The 19,335-nt window shown below is 41.2% G+C and overlaps 1 protein-coding gene across 1 annotated transcript in view; it reads left to right on the top strand.

Moving 5' to 3' along the window:
• The window catches only part of LOC105476333 (cytotoxic and regulatory T cell molecule), a 34,042-nt gene extending 15,441 nt beyond the window's left edge, over positions 1-18,601 (top strand). The window contains exons 4-10 of the mRNA XM_011732156.2: positions 384-527; positions 2,139-2,300; positions 9,263-9,343; positions 11,825-11,908; positions 14,615-14,761; positions 15,222-15,308; positions 18,095-18,601. Coding sequence (XP_011730458.1) covers positions 384-527; positions 2,139-2,300; positions 9,263-9,343; positions 11,825-11,908; positions 14,615-14,761; positions 15,222-15,308; positions 18,095-18,225 — 836 coding nt within the window. The 3' untranslated portion in view covers positions 18,226-18,601. The remainder of the gene's footprint in view (positions 1-383; positions 528-2,138; positions 2,301-9,262; positions 9,344-11,824; positions 11,909-14,614; positions 14,762-15,221; positions 15,309-18,094) is intronic.
• The last annotated feature ends 734 nt before the right edge of the window (positions 18,602-19,335 follow it).

Raw genomic sequence — 19,335 nt, forward strand, 5'->3', positions numbered from 1 at the left:
CATTTGAGGTCGGGAGCTGGAGACCAGCTCAGCCAACATGGAGAAATCCCGTCTCTACGAAAAATACAAAAATTAGCTGGGTGTGGTGGTAGGCGCCTGTAATCTCAGCTACTCAGGAGGCTGAGGCAGGAGAATTGCGTGAACCTGGGAGGTGGGGGTTGCAGTGAGCTGAGATCTTGCCACTACACTCCAGCGTGGGCAACAGAGGGAGACTCTGTCTTTAAAAAAACAAAACAAAACAAAAACAAAACAAAAAAAACACAAAAGGCCCATTAATTAGAGTATACCCTACAACAATCACCTACAGATTATTAGGCTCTGTGCTATGTTGAGATATGCAGACTCATACCTAATTATACACAGAAAAATCCATTTTCTTCTAGCAACTCCTTTCAAGCCAATCCTGGAAGCTTCAGTTATCAGAAAGCAAAATGGAGAAGAACATGTTGTACTCATGTGCTCCGCCATGAGAAGCAAGCCCCCTCCGCAGATAACCTGGCTACTTGGGAATGGCGTGGAGGTCTCCGGTAAGTGGAGAAATGGTTCTCTTCTTTGTCTTCCTTCCTGCTCAAATTTCCAGGGGATTTTTAAATGTTTTGGCACCCTCTAGTGGCAGAAGGTGCCAGAAGACACCATTTAATATTCTATTAGTTCTTTTCCAGACAAATTATTCTTACAACCAATCAACATTATGCCTTAATCTTGAAAGGCTAATCACAGATAATGAAAATGTTTTTGTTTAAAACAGGTAAAAATCTAAAGTGAACTGTAATGACTTCTTAAAATTTCACAAAATTTTCTAAAATAAGTAAATACAGAAGTATAACATCTCAGGCTGGGTGCAGTGGCTCACGCCTGTAATCCCAGCACTTTGGGAGGCCGAGGTGGGCCGATCACCTGAGGTCAGGAGTTCGAGACCAGCCTGACCAACATGGAGAACCCTTGTCTCTACTAAAAATACAGAATTAGCCGGGTGTGGTGGCGCATGCTTGTACTCAGGAGGCTGAGGCAAGAGAATTGCTTGAACCAAGGAGGCGGAGGTTGTGGGGTGAGCAAAAAAATCATACCATTGTACTCCAGCCTGGGTAACAAGAGCAAAATTCCGTCAAAAAAAAAAAAAAAAAAAAAAAAGAAGTATAATAGCTCTGAGCCTGAACTTTTTCCCAAATATAAAATTGAAAATACATTTAACATAATACATATAATTGAAACAGATATGATCTTCCCTATATTGTATAGTACTATATTGTGTCATACCCACAAGGACAGATTAAAAATATTCTTGTAATAAAGCATCTAAAGGTTGAGCCTTTGAAACAGAATAACTAATTAATTATGATGCCTGGGTACTGTTTATAGTTTGCTTACATTTCAACAGACATTACCTTTGATATCTATGTGATGAACAATTTTTTTTTTTTTTTGAGATGGAGTCTCACTCTGTCTCCCAGGCTGGAGTGCCGTGGTGTGATCTCGGCTCACTGTAACCTCTGCCTCCTGGGTTGAAACGATTCTCCTACCTCAGCTTCTGGAGGAGCTGGGATTACAGGCGCCTGCCACAACACCCAGCTAATTTTTGTAGTTTTAGTAGAGGCGGGGTTTCACCATGTTGGCCAGGTCTTCAACCCCTGATCTCAGGTGTTCCACGGCTTCCAAGAGTGCTAGGATTACAGGTGTGAGCCACTACCCCCGGCCTGTAATCAACATTCTTAGAGTTGCAAAGGACCGTTTACAGTTGAGAATACTGAGGGTCAAATGGAGTTCTAGAGAGAAAAGACCTAAACCTAGATCTGATTCCCAGTGCAGTGCCAATTCTGCTTCGTTATAAGACTTCCCCTTTAATTCGCCTTATTCATATAACCGGAATAAGGTCTTGGATCTTTGTGTTTCATAACAACATCAAGCTATCCTTCTTAAGCTTTGAATTTTTTTTATTTCCAGTAGTGAAAACTTTGTAGAAAACCATCATCTACTCTCATTCATCTGTTTGCCTTTGTGACCAGAGCCAAGCCTATACAAGGGAACTGGCTGAGGTTAGAATGAGGTTAGAAATCTAATGTCTGCCCTGAAGTCAAGGCCATTGGCCTCTAGTAGAACCTAGCATTAAATAGCCATAACCTCTTTAAATTGCTACGCAGGTGGAACCCACCATGAATTTGAAACTGATGGGAAGAAATGTAATACTACCAGCACTCTCATAATCCACACTTATGGCAAAAATTCAACAGTGGACTGCATTATCCGGCACAGAGGCCTGCAAGGGAGAAAACTAGTAGCACCCTTCCGGTTTGAAGATTTGGGTAAGAAGAACTAATGATTCTCTTTAATAATTTTTGATTTACTTTAATATTACACTATCAAACAAAATTAAATGCAGTGGGCAAAGTCCTTCAGAGTGAGATTACTGCCAACAAAGCTCTTCCTAATAGCAAATTCCTGTACTGATTGAAATTTCTCCAGGTGAGTGACGGAATTTCAACTATTCCAATGTTCAAAAGAACCCCAGTTAAGCAGAAAGCCTAGCAGAGCGCCATATGCAAATAGTGTTATGCTTGCTTTTTGATAATGACTTTAAATAGTTTTATTGCCGTTGTGTTTTTGGAGCAATCATATGAATCATACTACATCTTTGTACTTGACCCAGAAGGAGATAATATTAGCTGAAATAAACCGAAATTGTCAATATCATTTTATGTCAATATGAAACACACAGTTACATGAAGACATAATTCCTGTTTAGATTTATTTTATCGTTATAATTGCTTTGAAGATTTTAGTTTAACCATGTTAATATTCTGAGTTGAACACCATTTTAAATATCCAATATTAAATGTGAAGATGAGTTGCCTCCATTCTCAGAACCTCTATTCTGTGATTCTTTCCCCAAAAGTCCAAGAAATAATTTTAAAACTGTCCACAACTCTTTGAGCCAAGAGGTATCCTTTAAGATGCATGAGTCCTGTAAGAAGTTTCCAATTAGCAGGACTCTGAGTTTCATTGTTTTACAAGGTACTTCGTGTAATCAATTCCTGAAGTATAAGGAATTACTCACATTAGTGAAAGAGGAAACTGTAGCATGACAATGCATTTATTGAAAAACTTTTATCAAGCTGATGCTGAAAGTCAAGCTTGCTTAGGAGAACCTCGCTGTGGGAAAGCTGCCATACTGCCCTATGGGGGCTGTGGCTGCGGTTAACAGGCCCCCTCTGACTACCACATACTTTCCACGGGTCACTTTCTCACCAAACCAAAAGTAGTCATTGCAGAAGCTGCACTGTGAGACCCATGAACTCACAGACTGAGCTGCACAGTAACCTTACACAACCACCCCCGCCCCGCTGTGAGTCATCCCCACCCCACGCCCCCACCTCCAGCAGTAGAACTGAAGCACGGGGCCTGTGGGGGATGAGGCTATATCTAAAAGCTTCCTAAAGACATTCAGATTCTTCAATAGGAGAACCAACAATGTTGGAAAAAAATGCATTCTTAATTTTCAGCAATTGTTCAAGCCATCTACAAAAATTACTATGAAGGGGGAAATGGCAGTTCTCCCTTATGGCAATAGCTCGACATGACTCAAAATTATAGCTAAAGATGTTTTTAATAATAGGCTAAGGCCAGGTGTGATGGCTCACGCCTGTAATCCCAGCACTTTGGGAGGCTAAGTCGGGTGGATCACCTGAGGTCAGGAGTTCAAGACCAGCCTGGCCAACATGGCGAAACCCCATCTCTACTAAAAATAAAAAAATTAGCCGGGCATGGTTGTGGGCACCTATAATCCCAGCTACTTGGGAGGCTGGGGCACAAGAATCGCTTGAATCCGGAAGGTGGAGTTTAGTGAGCTAAGATCACACCACTGCACTCCAGCCTGGGCAACAGAGCGAGACTCTGTCTAACAATAATAATAATAATAATAGGCTAAGACTTAATTTTTATTTGTGATCTATTTGCTGTACTCACTGCCAGATCTCCAAATAGTATTCGAAGAGCAACACCAGCATCAGCTATTGACGGCTTCCATTAGTTCACTGTTTTTTCCATTTGGCTAGCTGCTACTATATTGACATACAGATGCTACAAACATTTTGTTCACCCAATTAGGAAAAAAATATTACTAGCCGAGGATGCTTTAAAACACATTTACACATAAGAGTTCTGACCCCTTTCATTCCTATGCTCTGCACGGAGGGACCTGGGGAAAGTGAGGGTCATGCCAGCACCAGGACTAGAGTGGTCCTGAGGAAAGAAGTGCCTTCCTCTGAAAAAGCCACAGTGTGATGCTTGGAGAAAGAGAGCAGAGCAACAGGAATAGATTTTTGAATAGGCTATCTTTGGTTTTTTGTTTTGTTTTGTTTTTTGAGACAGGGTCTCACTCTATCACTTAAGCTGGAGTGCAGTGGTGTGATGATGGCTCACTGCAGCCTCAACCTTCCTGGTTCACAATCAGCCCCCCAAGTTGCTAGGACTACAGGCATGCACCACTACATCTGGCTAATTTTTAATTTTTTGTTGAGACAGGGTCTCCCTATGTTGCTCAGGTTGGTCTCAAAACTCCTGGTCTCAAGCAATTCTCCCTCCTTGGCCTCCCAAAGTGCTGGAACTACAGGCATGAGCCACCTCACCCAGATTTCATAATTATCATTTATTTCTTTCTTTTTTGAGATGGTCTCACTCTGTTGCCCAGGCTGGAAGGCAGTGACACAATCTTGGCTTGTTGTAACCTCTGCCTCCCAGGCTCAAGTTGATCCTCCTGCCTCAGCCTCCAGAGTGGCTGGGAGCACAGGCATGAGCCACCACGCCCACGCCCCGCTAATTTGCATATTTTTTGTATATGGGGTTTCACCATGTTACTCAGGCTGGTCTTGAATTCTTGAGCTCAAGCGATCCCCCAACCTCTGCCTCCTTCCCAAAGTGTTGGGATTACAAGCATGAACCACCACACCTGACTCTTTTTCCTTTTCTTTTCTTTTTCTTTCTTTCTTTCTTTCTTTCTTTCTTTTTTTTTTTTTTTTTTTTTGAGACAAGGTCTCCTTCTGTAGCCCAGGCTGGAGTGCAGTGGTGCAATCACAGCTCACTGCAGCTTCTACCTCCCGGACTTCAGTGATCCTCCCACCTCAGTCTCCTGAGTAGCTGGGACTACAGGTGCACACACCACACCTGGTTACTTTTAAAGTTTTTTATAGAGACAGAATCTCATTATGGTGCCCAGGCTGGTCTGAGCTCCTGGGCTTAAGCTATCCTCCCTCTTCGGCCACCCAAAGCACTGGGATTAGAGGCATGAGCTACTGCACCTGGTTTGTTTCATCTTGTTAGTATTTAAAATGAGGAATCTTGGTTTTCTATTACTTAACTGGGGATAGGATTTTTTAAATATTTGAAAAGCAGTTCTCAAACTTTTGGATTTCAGGACATCTCTACACTCTTAAAAATAATTGCTGGCCGGGCGCGGTGGCTCAAGCCTGTAATCCCAGCACTTTGGGAGGCCGAGATGGGCGGATCACGAGGTCAGGAGATCGAGACCATCCTGGCTAACACGGTGAAACCCCGTCTCTACTAAGAAATACAAAAAATAGCCCGGCGAGGTGGCAGCGCCTGTAGTCCCAGCTACTCGGGAGGCTGAGGCCGGAGAATGGCGTGAACCCGGGAGGCGGAGCTTGCAGTGAGCTGAGATCCGGCCACTGCACTCCAGCCTGGGCTACAGAGCGAGACTCCGTCTCAAAAAAAAAAAAAATAATAATAATAATAATAATAATTGCGAACCCCAAAGAACTTTTACTTATGTAGGTGATGTCTGTCAATATTTACCTATTAGAAATTCAAACTGAGAAATTTAAAAAATATGTATCTGTAAATTTATTTTAAAATAATAAATCCACTACATGTTAACAGAAATGGCATATTTGTTTTATTTTATTTTTTGAGATGGAGTGAACTTATTTTTGGAGATAAGTGCAGTGGCCCGATCTCAGCTCACTGCAACTTTCGCCTCCTGGGTTCCAGTGATTCTTCTGCCTCAGCCTCCTGAGTAGCTGGCATTGCAGGCACCTGCTACCACACCTGGCCAATTTTTTTTGTATTTTTAGTAGAGATGGGGTTTGCCATGTTGACCAGGCTGATCTTGAACTCCTGACCTCAGGTGATCCACCTGCCTTGGCCTCCCAAAGTGCTGGGATTACAGGCGTGAGCCACTGCACCTGGCCTAGAAATGACATATTTTAATGAAAAAAAAAAAGGCATATTTTGTAAACTGAAAAGATTAGTGTGAAAAATGTCATTTTTTTTACATTTTGAAAATCTCTTTAATGTCTGGCTTAATGGAAAACAATTAGGTTCTTGTAACTTTTGCATTCAATCTCTTCCAAAATGTTATTTTGCTTTAAATAAAGACATAAAAATTTAATCTCACGTAAATTTATAATTGGAGAAGGGTAGAGTATTTTAATAGCTGGTTCAGATAATTGTGGATGTTCCTCTTTGACGTTACACCAAAACTTAACAAGTAGTAGTTTCTTAAAGATTAGTCGCTGGGCCCATGTCAATTAACTTTTCACACTGTTGTATTAAAATCCACTGAACTGTCTTGCACTTTGAATAGAACTTCTACCCAGGCATGATTTTTCTAACATTATGTGTTAGTCATTTGGAAAATACTGATTCACTAAGTTCTACAGAACTTTCAAATGTTGACATTTCAGCATCAGAATCACATTCATTAATATCATCATTGATCTCATCAGAAGTCTTTAAGCATTTGGAGGTTGTCAGGCTCACACTGGTTGACACAAGTTGCCCAAAATTCGAACTTTAAGTGTGACTATTGCAACTGAGAAAGTAATTTTTTTTTTTTTTGAGATGGAGTCTTGCTCTTGTCGCTCAGACTGGAGTGCAAAGGTGCTATCTCAGCTCACTGCAATCTTCGCTTTCCATCTCAGCTCACTGCAACCTCCACCTCCCAGGTTCAAGCAATACTCCCACCTCAGTCTCCCGAGTAGCTGGGATTATAGGCGCCCACCACCATGCCCAGTTAATTTTTGTGTTTTAGTAGAGTCAGGTTTCACCATATTGGCCAGGCTGGTCTCGAACTCCTGGCCTCAGGTGATCTGCCTGCCTTTGCCTCCCAAAGTGCTAGGATTACAGGTGTGAGCCACTGTGTCTGGCCTAAATTTTGAATATATTTTCATTTTAATTAATTTTAATTTAAATAGTCGTTGGAGCTAGTGCGTACCATATTGGATAGCAGAGGTCTACAATATTCTGACCAACTAGGGAGGTAGATCATCATGTGCCAGTATTCACCTAATCAAAACAACATTCAGTCTAAACACAATAGTTTGCTAGCTCGTTAATTAACAGGATAAATCAAAGCAAGTACAGAACCTAGTTTTAAATAGGCATAGATAAAACTTGTTTTGTACATAAACATAATTTTCTGAATTCACATAGTATATACTATGTTAGAAGATTTTAATCACTATTGATAAATTTTATTCTATATGTCCCCAGTGATGTTCTTCTTTTTTAAAATTTTGAGACAAGGTCTCACTGTGTCACCCAGGCTGGAGTGCAATGGTGTGATCACAGCTCATTGCAGCCTTGACCTCTCTGGGCTCAGATGATCCTCCTGAGTAGCTGGAACTACAGGGGTGCACCACCATGCCCAGCTAATTTTTTGTAGAGATGGAGTCTTGCCATGTTGCCCAGGCTGGTCTCAAACTCCCGGGCTTAAGCAATCTGCCTGCCTCGGCCTCCCACAGTACTGGGATTACGGCATGAGCCACTGTGCCCGGCCCCATATTCTTCTTAAAATTTGTTCCCAGTACTTCTATTTGACTAGCATTCCAGCTTTTCCCTCTTTTCATTGCCAGCAGTTCTCCTCTTTCTTCAATTTTCTCTGGCACCTGTGTGGTCAGAGTTCATTTTAGCCTTCTAGTCTATACTACTATCTCTATAACATTTCCTTAGTAATTCTTTCTTTCCTCAGAGCTGTTACACACAATTCAGGTATTTTTATATTTTTCATACATTTAAATGTTTGATCAACCAGATACATTTTCAAAATCATGGAAAATTATTTGATTAAATAAACACCAGGAAGCACTCACAAATTTTATAAAAAAAGAACCACCTGTGACGTGTCAGTATATATATATATATATATATGTATATACACACACACACATACATATACATATACGTGTGTGTGTGTGTGTGTGTGTGTGTATATATATATATATATATTTTTTTTTTTTTTTTTTGAGAGGGAGTCTCCTTGCTCTGTCACCCAGGCTGGAGTGCAGTGGTGCGATCTTGGCTCACTGCAACCTCTGCCTCCCAGGTTCAAGCAATTCTCTTGCCTCAGCCTCCCAAGTAGCTGGGATTACAAACACACACACCACCATGCCCAGCTAGTTTTTTGTATTTTTAGTAGAGATGGGGTTTCACCATGTTGACCAGGCTGGTCTTGAACTCCTGATTTCAGGTGATCCACCCACCTCAGCCTACCAATGTGCTGGGATTGCAGGTGTGAGCCACTGCACCTGGCCCGACATGTCAGTATTGGTATTTGTAAAATGACAGGCGTAGTTGTTACATGCTTCCCGGACGTGGGTCTGTTCAATGACTGGTAAAACCTATACTAAGCTGACCCTCTGGAAACATTCCTAAGCATTGACTAATATTATACAATAACGTGTAGCATTGTGCTTAATAAATAGCTAGGCATTGTACTAAACATGTTATATAAATGAACTTACTAATTCTCATGAAACACTCGAAGAGGTAAATGCTGTCAGTATCTCCATTTTACAGATAAGAAAAAAAAAAGTGTTAGAGAGATCTGGTATCTTGTCCAGCTCATTCAGGAGCAAGTAAATAGCAGCACTGGAATTCAGCCCAGTCTGAGGCTGATTCCAAAGCCATCTAACTAATAGATAGATAGGTGGATGGGTAGATAAACAGACAGAGGGATTGATTGATGGATAGAAGGACACAGATCGAAACAGTGAACACCTTTTGCCTAGCACTGCCACCACACAGAGGTCCAGCATGCTGTGCTTTAACCAGGCAGGTGAGCAGATGGACACTCAGTGGGATACAGATTCAAAAACCAGAGCAGGAGCCGCAGAACACACAGTTCTGGGGTTTCTGCACAAGCTCTACAAGCAGGTAGCCGCCAAATATATTCTCCAATCTCTTTTACTGAGCACAATGTGGGTAAAACTGCTCTCCATAGTAGCAGAATTTTGTTTTTCCCCTTTCCTAGTTACTGATGAAGAGACAGCGTCAGATGCTCTGGAGAGAAACTCTGTATCCTCTCAAGACCCACAGCAGCCCACCAGTACTGGTAAGTGTCAAATCATAAAAACATGTTTTAAAAAATCGTGCCTCCTTGGGAGGGTTATTTTTCTCATTCTAAGTTTTAAGAATATTTTTTTGTTTTAATTTTTACTAAGACCATACAGGCCCCCTCCAGCTGGCTCCAGCTTTGTAGCATCCTAGAGTAGAACCACATCAGGCATTGGAATACTTAGTGGGATGGGCTTCAGGGTGACATAAAGCCTTGCAAGTTCAGTTCTAGTTTGCTTGAGATAGAGATGTACACATATACACACACACATTCACGACTGTGACATTTGAATTTCCTCTGCGGTAAAGGACAAGGTTGAATTCATTTATACGGAGACTCATTTCTTTGTTTTCCCATCTAAAGCACACCAAACACAAAACACAGAGTTGGTATCAATAAAGAGAAAAGAAACAGAAGCTGGAGATTTGGTGTTGTCATTGAATAACAAAATCACCTTTGAAGGCACATCAATTACTTGATTGTCAATAACTCAGGTCATTTTTTATTATGGGACTGAACTACAAATGCGGAATACTTTAGAATGTCTGGATTATAATTCCAGTTTTTTAGACAGTGAACTCACTAGAAGTTAACTCAGAGCAATGATCATATATCTGATTTAACTTTGTAGTTTACCTAGCATAGTATCCAGCAATCGCAGCTGCTCAGAAAATGAATTACAAATGAAAAGAAAGAAGGAAAGAAAGAAAGATACAAAGAAAGAAAGAGAAAGGAAGGAAGGAAGGAAGGAAGGAAGGAAGGAAGGAAGGAAGGAAGGAAGGAAGGAAGGAAGGAAGGAAGGGAGGGAGGGAGGGAGGGAGGGAGGGAGGGAGGGAGGGAGGGAAGGAGGAAGGAAGGAAGGAAATGGTTATGGTGCTTTGAGTAAGACTATTAGCCTCATCCAGAAAGGCATAAATTCCTACATACTCTCTTTCCATTTCATGTAGTGTGTCAATAAGAATTTCATTTGGTGGAATGAGGGCTTTCAGATCATTATCATGTTCATAGTTCTGAGTATCAGATCACATTTTTTAAAAAAGTGTATCCTAAATAATATTTAAAAGTAAATGTTTGGGATTTCTAAACACTGATAAATACAATATGTACCATATAATTTTTTGAAGAACAATGGAAATTGAAAATATTATGAAGTGGAACAGCCACATCACTTGCTTTAATAATCCAATATTTGTAAACGTGTTTAGAATCTAGTTACTTTTAATGGCTTGCATCATTACTGAACAGCTCAATTTTCTGCTCTCTTTTTCATACATAAGACTTTAAAAATATGGTTTCTAAAATTCCTTTCAGCTTTCCATTTCTACGATTTTATTACCTTTAATACCCATTTTCAATAGAATGGGAGGCTTCATTCCCCTCAGGGTCCACATAGTGGCGCTGTGCAATGGACTAAAAGGCAAGAAACTGCAGAGTTTTGGAAAAAAGGAAATTGGAAACATAAGCAGTAAGATCTGAAAAACAAACGAACAACAACAACAACAAAAAAACCCACAGTCTCTTATTTTTTATAATTTATCTTGCCTAGAAAAAAAATCATAGTACATCTCACCTCTAATGGGGAGGAAGCAGAGGTCTGAATGATAACTGAAGCTATATTTCAACATAAAAATCATTGCTTTCTGCATTTCAGGCAGTAGGTTTTTTATAATTAAAACTTGGGGCCGGGCGCGGTGGCTCAAGCCTGTAATCCCAGCACTTTGGGAGGCCGAGACGGGTGGATCACGAGGTCAGGAGATCGAGACCATCCTGGCTAACACGGTGAAACCCCGTCTCTACTAAGAAATACAAAAAACTAGCCGGGAGAGGTGGCGGGCGCCTGTAGTCCCAGCTACTCGGGAGGCTGAGGCCGGAGAATGGCGTGAACCCGGGAGGCGGAGCTTGCAGTGAGCTGAGATCCGGCCACTGCACTCTAGCCTGGGCTACAGAGGGAGACTCCGTCTCAAAAAAAACAAAAACAAAACAAAAAAACACTTGGAAAGCCATTCCTCGGTGTTGAGTTGTTATCTTGAAGCATCCTAAAGACCTTCTCCCTAACAGGCCTGATTCAGGATGGAAGTATGAAATCATGGTTTAAATGCTGGGTTCTAGAGTTAGGTAAAACAGAGTTTATGTATTGGCTTTGCCACTTACTTGCTACAGGACTTTAGGTACTTTACATAACTGCTCTAAATCTCCGTTTTCTCAGAGCTGTGGTGAGAAATAATATATACCAAGTGCTCAGTTTGAGGCCGGGCACAGAGTAAGTGTTCAAAACATTTACCTTAAAAAAACAAGGCAAAGTGAGCCCAGTCATTTGCAAATATGTTTACAAGAAATCCATAGTTCAAAAATGATCTCAGTGCTGTTTTTTAATTTGACTTCCCAAGCTGCTCTGGGAAGACTTATCTAACTACAGTTGTGTATAGTCACATGCATATAATGTATGCATAGCTCATGTTTTATTTTCTTTCACTTTAGTGTCAGTAATGGAAGATTCTAGTACATTGGAAATTGACAAAGAAGAGAAAGAACAAACCACTCAAGATCCTGACTTGACCACCGGTAAGTATCATCCACTGCATTTAGAATAAACACTCGACATTTTAACCTCTTAATCGATAAATTCAATGGCCTTTGTCAGTCCTCCTTTTTCTTGACCTTTCTGCCCTTTAGGACATGATTGGTTAATCACTCCCTTGTCCCTCCTTGATTTAGTTACCTCTTGGCTTCTTGACATACTTTTCCTGGTTCTGTTATCTGTTGCTAACCACTGCTTCCCTGTATCCATCAATTAACTTATCTTCCTTTTCTGACTTCTTAAATGTGTATATACTTCTGATTTTACTTCTCCATCTTTTGTTCTTCCTGTTTTTTTTTTTTCTTTCTTTTTTTTTTTTTTTTTTTTTGAGACTGAGCTTTGCTCTTGTTGCCCAAACTGGAGTGCAGTGGCATGATCTCGGCTCATGGCAACCTCCACCTCCCGGGTTCAAGTGATTCTCCTGCCTTAGCCTCCTGAGTAGCTGGGATTACAGGTGTGTGCCACCACCCCAGCTAATTTTGTATTTTTAGTAGAGATGGGATTTCTCCATGTTGGTCAGGCTGGTCTTGAACTCCCGACCTCAGGTGATCCCCCCACCTCGGCCTCCCAAAGTGCTGGGATTACAGGCTTGAGCCACCGCTCCCGGTCGTTCTTCCCTTATTTCTTAAAGAGTTTACTCATTCCCAAGACGGTTCCTGTTGCCACTAGGCAAAAGATTTCTCTCTTTTTCTTTTCTGGTTTTGTTTTGTTTTTAGAGACAGGGTCTCTCTCTGTCGCCCAGGCCAGGGTGCAGGGGAATGATCATGCTCCCTGCAGCCTTGAACTCCTGGGCTCAAGAGATCTCCTACCTTCACCTCCCAAGTAGCTGGGATTACAGGTGTGAGACACTGTGCCCGGCCAGCAAAATATTTCTATACCTATATTTTCAGAACATCCTCCTCAGCATTAGTCTCAATTTCTTTCTATTTTCTATATGTCTGTAGCTGAATTTTCTGCGATTTCCTCAAACTCAACATTGCTAAATACCAAGCAACACCTTCTCCCACAAAATCAGCTTGTCCAAAGCATCACACAGGCCCCAAACCTTAGTGTCATCTATCACTCCTGTGCATGTGTACAAATATATATATATATGTGTATGTGTATATGTATATGCATATGCACACACGTGTATAAAATCGGTCAATTTCCAAGAACTTTTGAGTCTTCTCTTTCAGGTATTCTGTCCATTGTCACTGTTAACATCCCAATCCAGGCTCTCATCATCTCCTGCATGGAGTATTATAACTTCAGTTTCCCCTCCTCTGGTTCACTTTCAGCACCCTACCATCAAAATATCTCTTTACACTCTGCATATCTGTGTTCTAAAACCCTTTATGGCTTCCTGAAATCTACAACACAGAGCATGAGTCCCAAACACCTCATTAGGTGTCATCTAATACCTACTTCTGCAGTCTCATATCTACAAAGTCCCTACGAGATATATATTTTTCTCTGAAAACATCATCCCTTTTCAATCACCCTGCTCTTGTTTATTCTCACTGCCCCGGTGGAAGAGGAGACCTCCTGTCACCTCTCCTTACTTCCCCTTCAAGGCCAATATCTTCACTGAAAGCTTTTTTGACCAACTCACTCCTCAGAGACCATTCTTGCCTCTGAACCCCTGAAAACACTATGATATAAATATATATGGATCCAGAATTTGACATATCTTACTTTTGTTTGTTTTTACTAATTTGTTTATGTATAGAGAAGTAATTCCCAAAGCATATGAACTGTGCCTTCTGCAGGTCCAAGTACAATGTTCTACAGGTAGCTGGCACTCCTTAATTATTTGTTGGTTGATATAAGGTGACCAGAACATTTAGCAAAGCTATATCCCATAGAATCAGAATTCTAGGTTTAGAAAGCTTTTTTTTTTTTTTTTTTTTTTTTTTTAAGAGACAGGTCTCACTCTGTCTTCTAGGTTGGAGTGCAGTTTCACAGTCATAGCTCACTGTAACCTTAAACATCTGGACTCAAGTGATCCTCTGCCTCAGTCCCCGAAGTGGCTAGGACTACAGGTGTGCACCACGGCTCCTGGCAAATTTTTATTATTATTATTATTTTTGTAGAGACAAAGTCTCGCTATGTTGCCGCGGCTGGTCTCAAACTCCTGGCCTCAAGCAACCCTCCCATCTCAGCCTCCCAAAGTGCTGGGATTACAGGCATAAGCCACTGCACCTGGCTAGAAATATTTTTAAGAGCTCATCTGATTTAGCCCAAATGCCTTCCTGTAGGGCCACATTTAACCTAACCAAGATAAATAAATTTTCATTTTATTTGGATAGTTTTTTAAACTCCTTAACAATCCCTCTTGCTACTTAACTATATTTTGCTAAAAATCATTCCTATAACTAATTTGAATCCCCTGAGTATAATTTAAGTTGATTTTCTTATATGCTTTCTCTAGAAATAAAAAATAACTAGCCCAATAGCTATGTAACTTAAAAGATCTTTTCAAATCATCACACATAATTGCCTTGTTTGTTGTATGCCTGTTTGCTTGTTCTCAGAGAATGAACAGTGTAAGTCTCTTTACCTTCAGGGGTAAGCTCTTTCTCATCTCTTCATCTGAGCTGTTTATTAGCTTATATCACATTGTAGAAGTATTGTTACGTATTCTCCAGTGACAAAAAAAAGAAAAAAACCCCAAAGTATATAAATTTCCTTTTTCATTTTCCTTACAGAAGCAAATCCTCAGTATTTAGGATTGGCAAGGAAGAAAAGTGGCATCCTGCTGCTCACGCTGGTGTCCTTCCTCATCTTCATACTCTTTATCATAGTCCAGCTCTTCATTATGAAGCTGCGGAAAGCACATGTCATATGGAAAAAAGGTCAGTGGGCAGGGAACCTGACGGAGGCTATAAGACGCCAGAACAAATGGCTAAAAAAAGGGAAATTCTGTCTATTAAAGCTTTCTGTCAGACACTACATAATCTAGTTGATAAGTGCTGTCACTCAGATAAGCAATTGTTTGTTTTCTAGTAAACTCGGGTGCGAATCTCCAGGGACTATAGTCTAAGAGTGCATAACCAATAGAAACTAGCATAGCTCCAGAAACTGGCATTCAATGATAGACACTTCTATTCACAGAAGGATACAAATCCCAGGACTGCCTAGCACAGTGCCTACAGGAATCAAAAAACTATGTGTTGAATTAATGAGGGTATGAGTTATGGGAGGGGCATGGTAAGTCTACTATTGCACAGTAACAGAGGTATTATCTTATTCAAACACACATTTCTACATGTCCGTGGCATCAGAAATTAGTCACTTGATTTTCTTTTCTTGTAGAAAACGAAGTTTCAGAACACACACTAGAAAGTTACAGATCAAGGTCAAATAATGAAGAAACATCATCTCAAGAGAAAAATGGCCAATGTAAGTCAACTGTACGACCTGAGATCTGAACAATGAGGTTCATTAATGTATTAGAGTTCTCCTGAGAGACAGAGACCACAGAATATATATATATATATGAGGAGGGGATTTATCAGGGGAATTGGCTCATGAGATTATGGAGTCTGACAAGTCCCTGGACAGGAGGTCTGCAAACTGGAGATCCTGGGATGCTGGTAGCCTGGCTCAGTCCAAGTTCAGAGGCCCAAGAACTCAGGGGACCACTGGCAGAAGTCCTGAAATCCAAAGGCCAAGGAGTCTAGAGTTCTGCTGGCCGGAGAGGAGGGAGTGTATTCCAGCTCCAGCAGACAGATCAACACATTTGCCTTCTTTCTGATTTTGTTCTTTCCGGGCCCCCAGTGGATTGGATGGTGCCCACCCACATCAAGGGCAAATCTCGATGCCCACCTACTCCACTCAGACTCACACACTAATCTTCTCTAGAAACAACCTCATAGACAAACCCAAAAATAATGCTTTACCAGATTTGAGGTATTTCTTAATCCACCCAACTTAACACTTAAAATTAACCATCACAATTAATTAGTCACCATTAAAAAGGAGAAGAATAAAATTTGACTTTTTTAGCCCCAGAAAGTCTCCTAAATCATATTATAGAACTTAAGGAAACTCATCTGCAAAAAATAAATAGTAGCATTCAAGTTCATGTAGCAGAAGGTGACTTCCTTTTGGGAAGCCATCCTTGACTCTTTGACGTCACACACAGGGATACCCCAAGACCGCCAGAGGATCCTATGACACCTTTGTCATAGAAGCACTTCTTCCCCCATATTGTAATTTTCGGTGTTTTTATATAGCTACAATACTCCTTTAGGTGGTAAGTAATCAGATTTACTCTGTATCCTCAGATTCTAGCACAGGGTAGTTGATACATTTGTATTAAATGAGTGACTATAGGCTTAATTAATTCAAGAAGGCATGTTTCAGGTCCTTTGGATGACTTCATTGCAATTCCCCAGACAAAATATGTAAAGAAAATGAAGAGAATGGGGTTGGGAAGGAGATTGTGTATGGGAAGTGGAGGTTGGGGGTTGTATTCTTGATAAAGATCTGGAAGGCAGAAGCTAGGACTATAGAAAAGCAAGAATATTCCACCTTCCAACCATTTTATTTCCCCCATGCAAACTAACTTATTCTACCTGCCAGGAGTTGCAAGAAATACAGCGAGCTTTGCCGCTCTATTCTACTGATTTTACTGAGGTTTTTGTAGGAGGCTTGTCTTTTATAACACCTCTGCCTCTTCAGGTGTTGACCTACTAGTGTGAACTGCAAAGACCGAATAATAGACGTACTAGCTGGGGGAGGAACACAAGCGAATTGACTGTGTGAACACTGGGGGTGGGAGGGGAAAATGTGTGTAAACAACATCCAAGTCAATTGTGTTGCAACACCTGTTTCTAAATACTAGTCATCACATACTCACCTGGCGGACAGGAAAATGATGTGAATATCACGTGTGAGTTGGCTTGCTCCCTGTGCTGTTTTTCCTAGGCAAGAGGAACCAAAACAGTGGGAGTAGAATTATGTCTATTAGCTGGAAAAATGGAAGCCCGTCCAGTTCAACTTTTAAAACAATTTTTTTTTTTTTTTTTTTTTTTGAGACAGGGTCTCTCACTCTGCTGCCCAGGATGGAGCACCGTGGTGCCATCATAGGTCATGCAGCCTTGACCTTTCAGGCTCAATCAGTCCTCCTACCTCAGTCTCCCTAGTAGCTGGGACTACAGGCATGCACCACCACGCCCAGTTAATTTTTGCATTTTTAGTAGAGACAGGGTTTCACCATGTTGCCCAGGCTGGTCTTGAACTCCTGGACTCAAGTGATCCACCCACCTTGGCCTCCCAAAGTGCTGGGATTACAGGCGTGCGCCACCGCGCCCGGCCAACTTTAAGAAAATGTAAAATGAGTACCTGTACTACTCAGGGGCTCCCTTCCCCAGAAAAGTACATCTCGGGGGTTTCACTTTCTCCTGAGCGCAAGCCTTCACTTTCATCCTCCTTGCCTTAGCGCCCTCAAATCCAGCATTTTAATTATGTTGCTTTGCACATGTTAAAAATACTATCTGGGGCTGTCTCTAGTCTGTTTGTACAGAGTTGCATAGGCTTTGAGTGATCTGCCCCGATCCTGTTTTTGCAGTAAACCCTGTTATTTTTAGTGTACAGTTTTGCTAAGGCAATGTTTCAGCAGCAGATTATTTTACAGCAGAAATATCTGTATATTTTCTTTCAGTTTTACCAGTAAATTGTGTATGTAGTAAGACTTCTTAAAAAATTATAGTATAGGCCGGTGCAGTGGCTCATGCCTCTACTTCCAGGATTTTGGGAGGCCGAGGTGGGTGGATCACTTGAACCCAGGTGTTTGAGACCAGCCTAGGCAATATGGTGAAACCCTGTCTCTACAAACAATTTAAAAATTAACTGGGCATGGTGGCATGTGCCTGTAGTTCCAGCTACTCAAGAGGCTGAGGTTAGAGGATGACTTAAGCCCTGGAGGCTGAGGCTGCAGTGCGCCATGATCACACCACTGCACCAGCCTGGGCAACAAAGTGAGATCCTGTCTCCAAAAAAAAGCCAAAAAACAAAAAAGAGTATAATAATGCCTTCAGACCATTTATATGCATCAGTAAGTTTTAGGTTTTTATAAAGTACTTTATGAACCTAAAAATGTGATATCCAATCAAAGTGTTTCACGTAAATGGGTGCAATGTTATTCAAAATAAATATTCATCTTCAACATGTTTCTCTTTCAGCTTCCCACCCTGTGCGTTGCATGAACTACATCACAAAGTTGTACTCAGAAGCAAAAACAAAGAGGAAGGAAAATGTACAACATTCAAAATTAAACGAAAAGCACACCCAAGTACCAGAGACTATTGTGTAGTGCTCTCTGCAATAGAACATGTGATTTCAGGGTTGCTGCAGTGTCACCTCAGTGGACCAGCCTGGGGGAAGGAGTTTAATTGCTGAGACATTAACAATGACCTCACAGTGCAATGCAAGACGGTGTCCTTGGATAATGATCTGCCCCAGAGCTAGGGCAGCAACATGAGGATCAAACCATGCACATAAAGCTTGTAGTTTAAAAAAGAAAAGAAAAAAAAAAAATAATTATGTCTGACACTACTTCAGAGCAGGAGGATTCTACGAAGCCTTGGGGATCAGGGTCAGTGTGACCAGCTAACATCTTACCTCAAATGGAACAGGATTTTTCAGATGCTTTGCTCTAATGGAACTGCTTTAAAAAAAAATTTTTTTTTTTTTATATTTTCTTCTGGTCACAAAATAAAGAAATTTGGGATGCAAAGTACCTAAAGATCCCTGATCCTAAGAAGTTACTTCTGCCTGGGTGCGGTGGCTCATGCCTGTAATCCTAGCACTTTGGGAGGCTGAGGTAGGCGGATCACTTGAGGTCAGGAGTTCGAGACCAGCCTGGCCAACATGGTGAAACCCCGTCTCTACTTAAAAATGCAAAAATTAGCCAGGCGTAGTGGTGTGCACCCGTAGTCTCAGATACTCGGGAGGCTGAGGCTGGGTAATCACTTGAACCTGGGAGGTGGAGATTGCAGTAAGTCGAGATCGCACCACCATACTCCAGCCTGGGCGGCTGAGGGCGACTCTGTCTCAAAAAAAAAAAAAAAAAAAAAAAGAAGTTACTTCTAAGACAGACTTTTAAGATGTAACCAGCACAAACCAATGTCAGGGAGGAGCGATGCATGACAACAAATGAGTCAGATGGGCATGAAGGCCCCAGGACCCATGCCCCAAGGCACAAAGAAGAGCTCAAGGTAGGCCCAAATATTCGAATTTCTTAGATTACTAAACCACCTGAGCTGACCTTGTCTGTCAGACAAGATTTTTACCTGGAGATTCCATGACAAATACATGTGCAAAAGAAAATGATGGGTTTAATTTACTAATTATTGACCTAATGGATGGCTTTTTAAAATTTTTTAATAAAAAGCAGACTATATGTTTTTCTAGTGGCTATAAT

The sequence above is a fragment of the Macaca nemestrina genome, chromosome 12 (genome assembly GCF_043159975.1).
Source record: "Macaca nemestrina isolate mMacNem1 chromosome 12, mMacNem.hap1, whole genome shotgun sequence".
Taxonomy (NCBI): domain Eukaryota; kingdom Metazoa; phylum Chordata; class Mammalia; order Primates; family Cercopithecidae; genus Macaca; species Macaca nemestrina.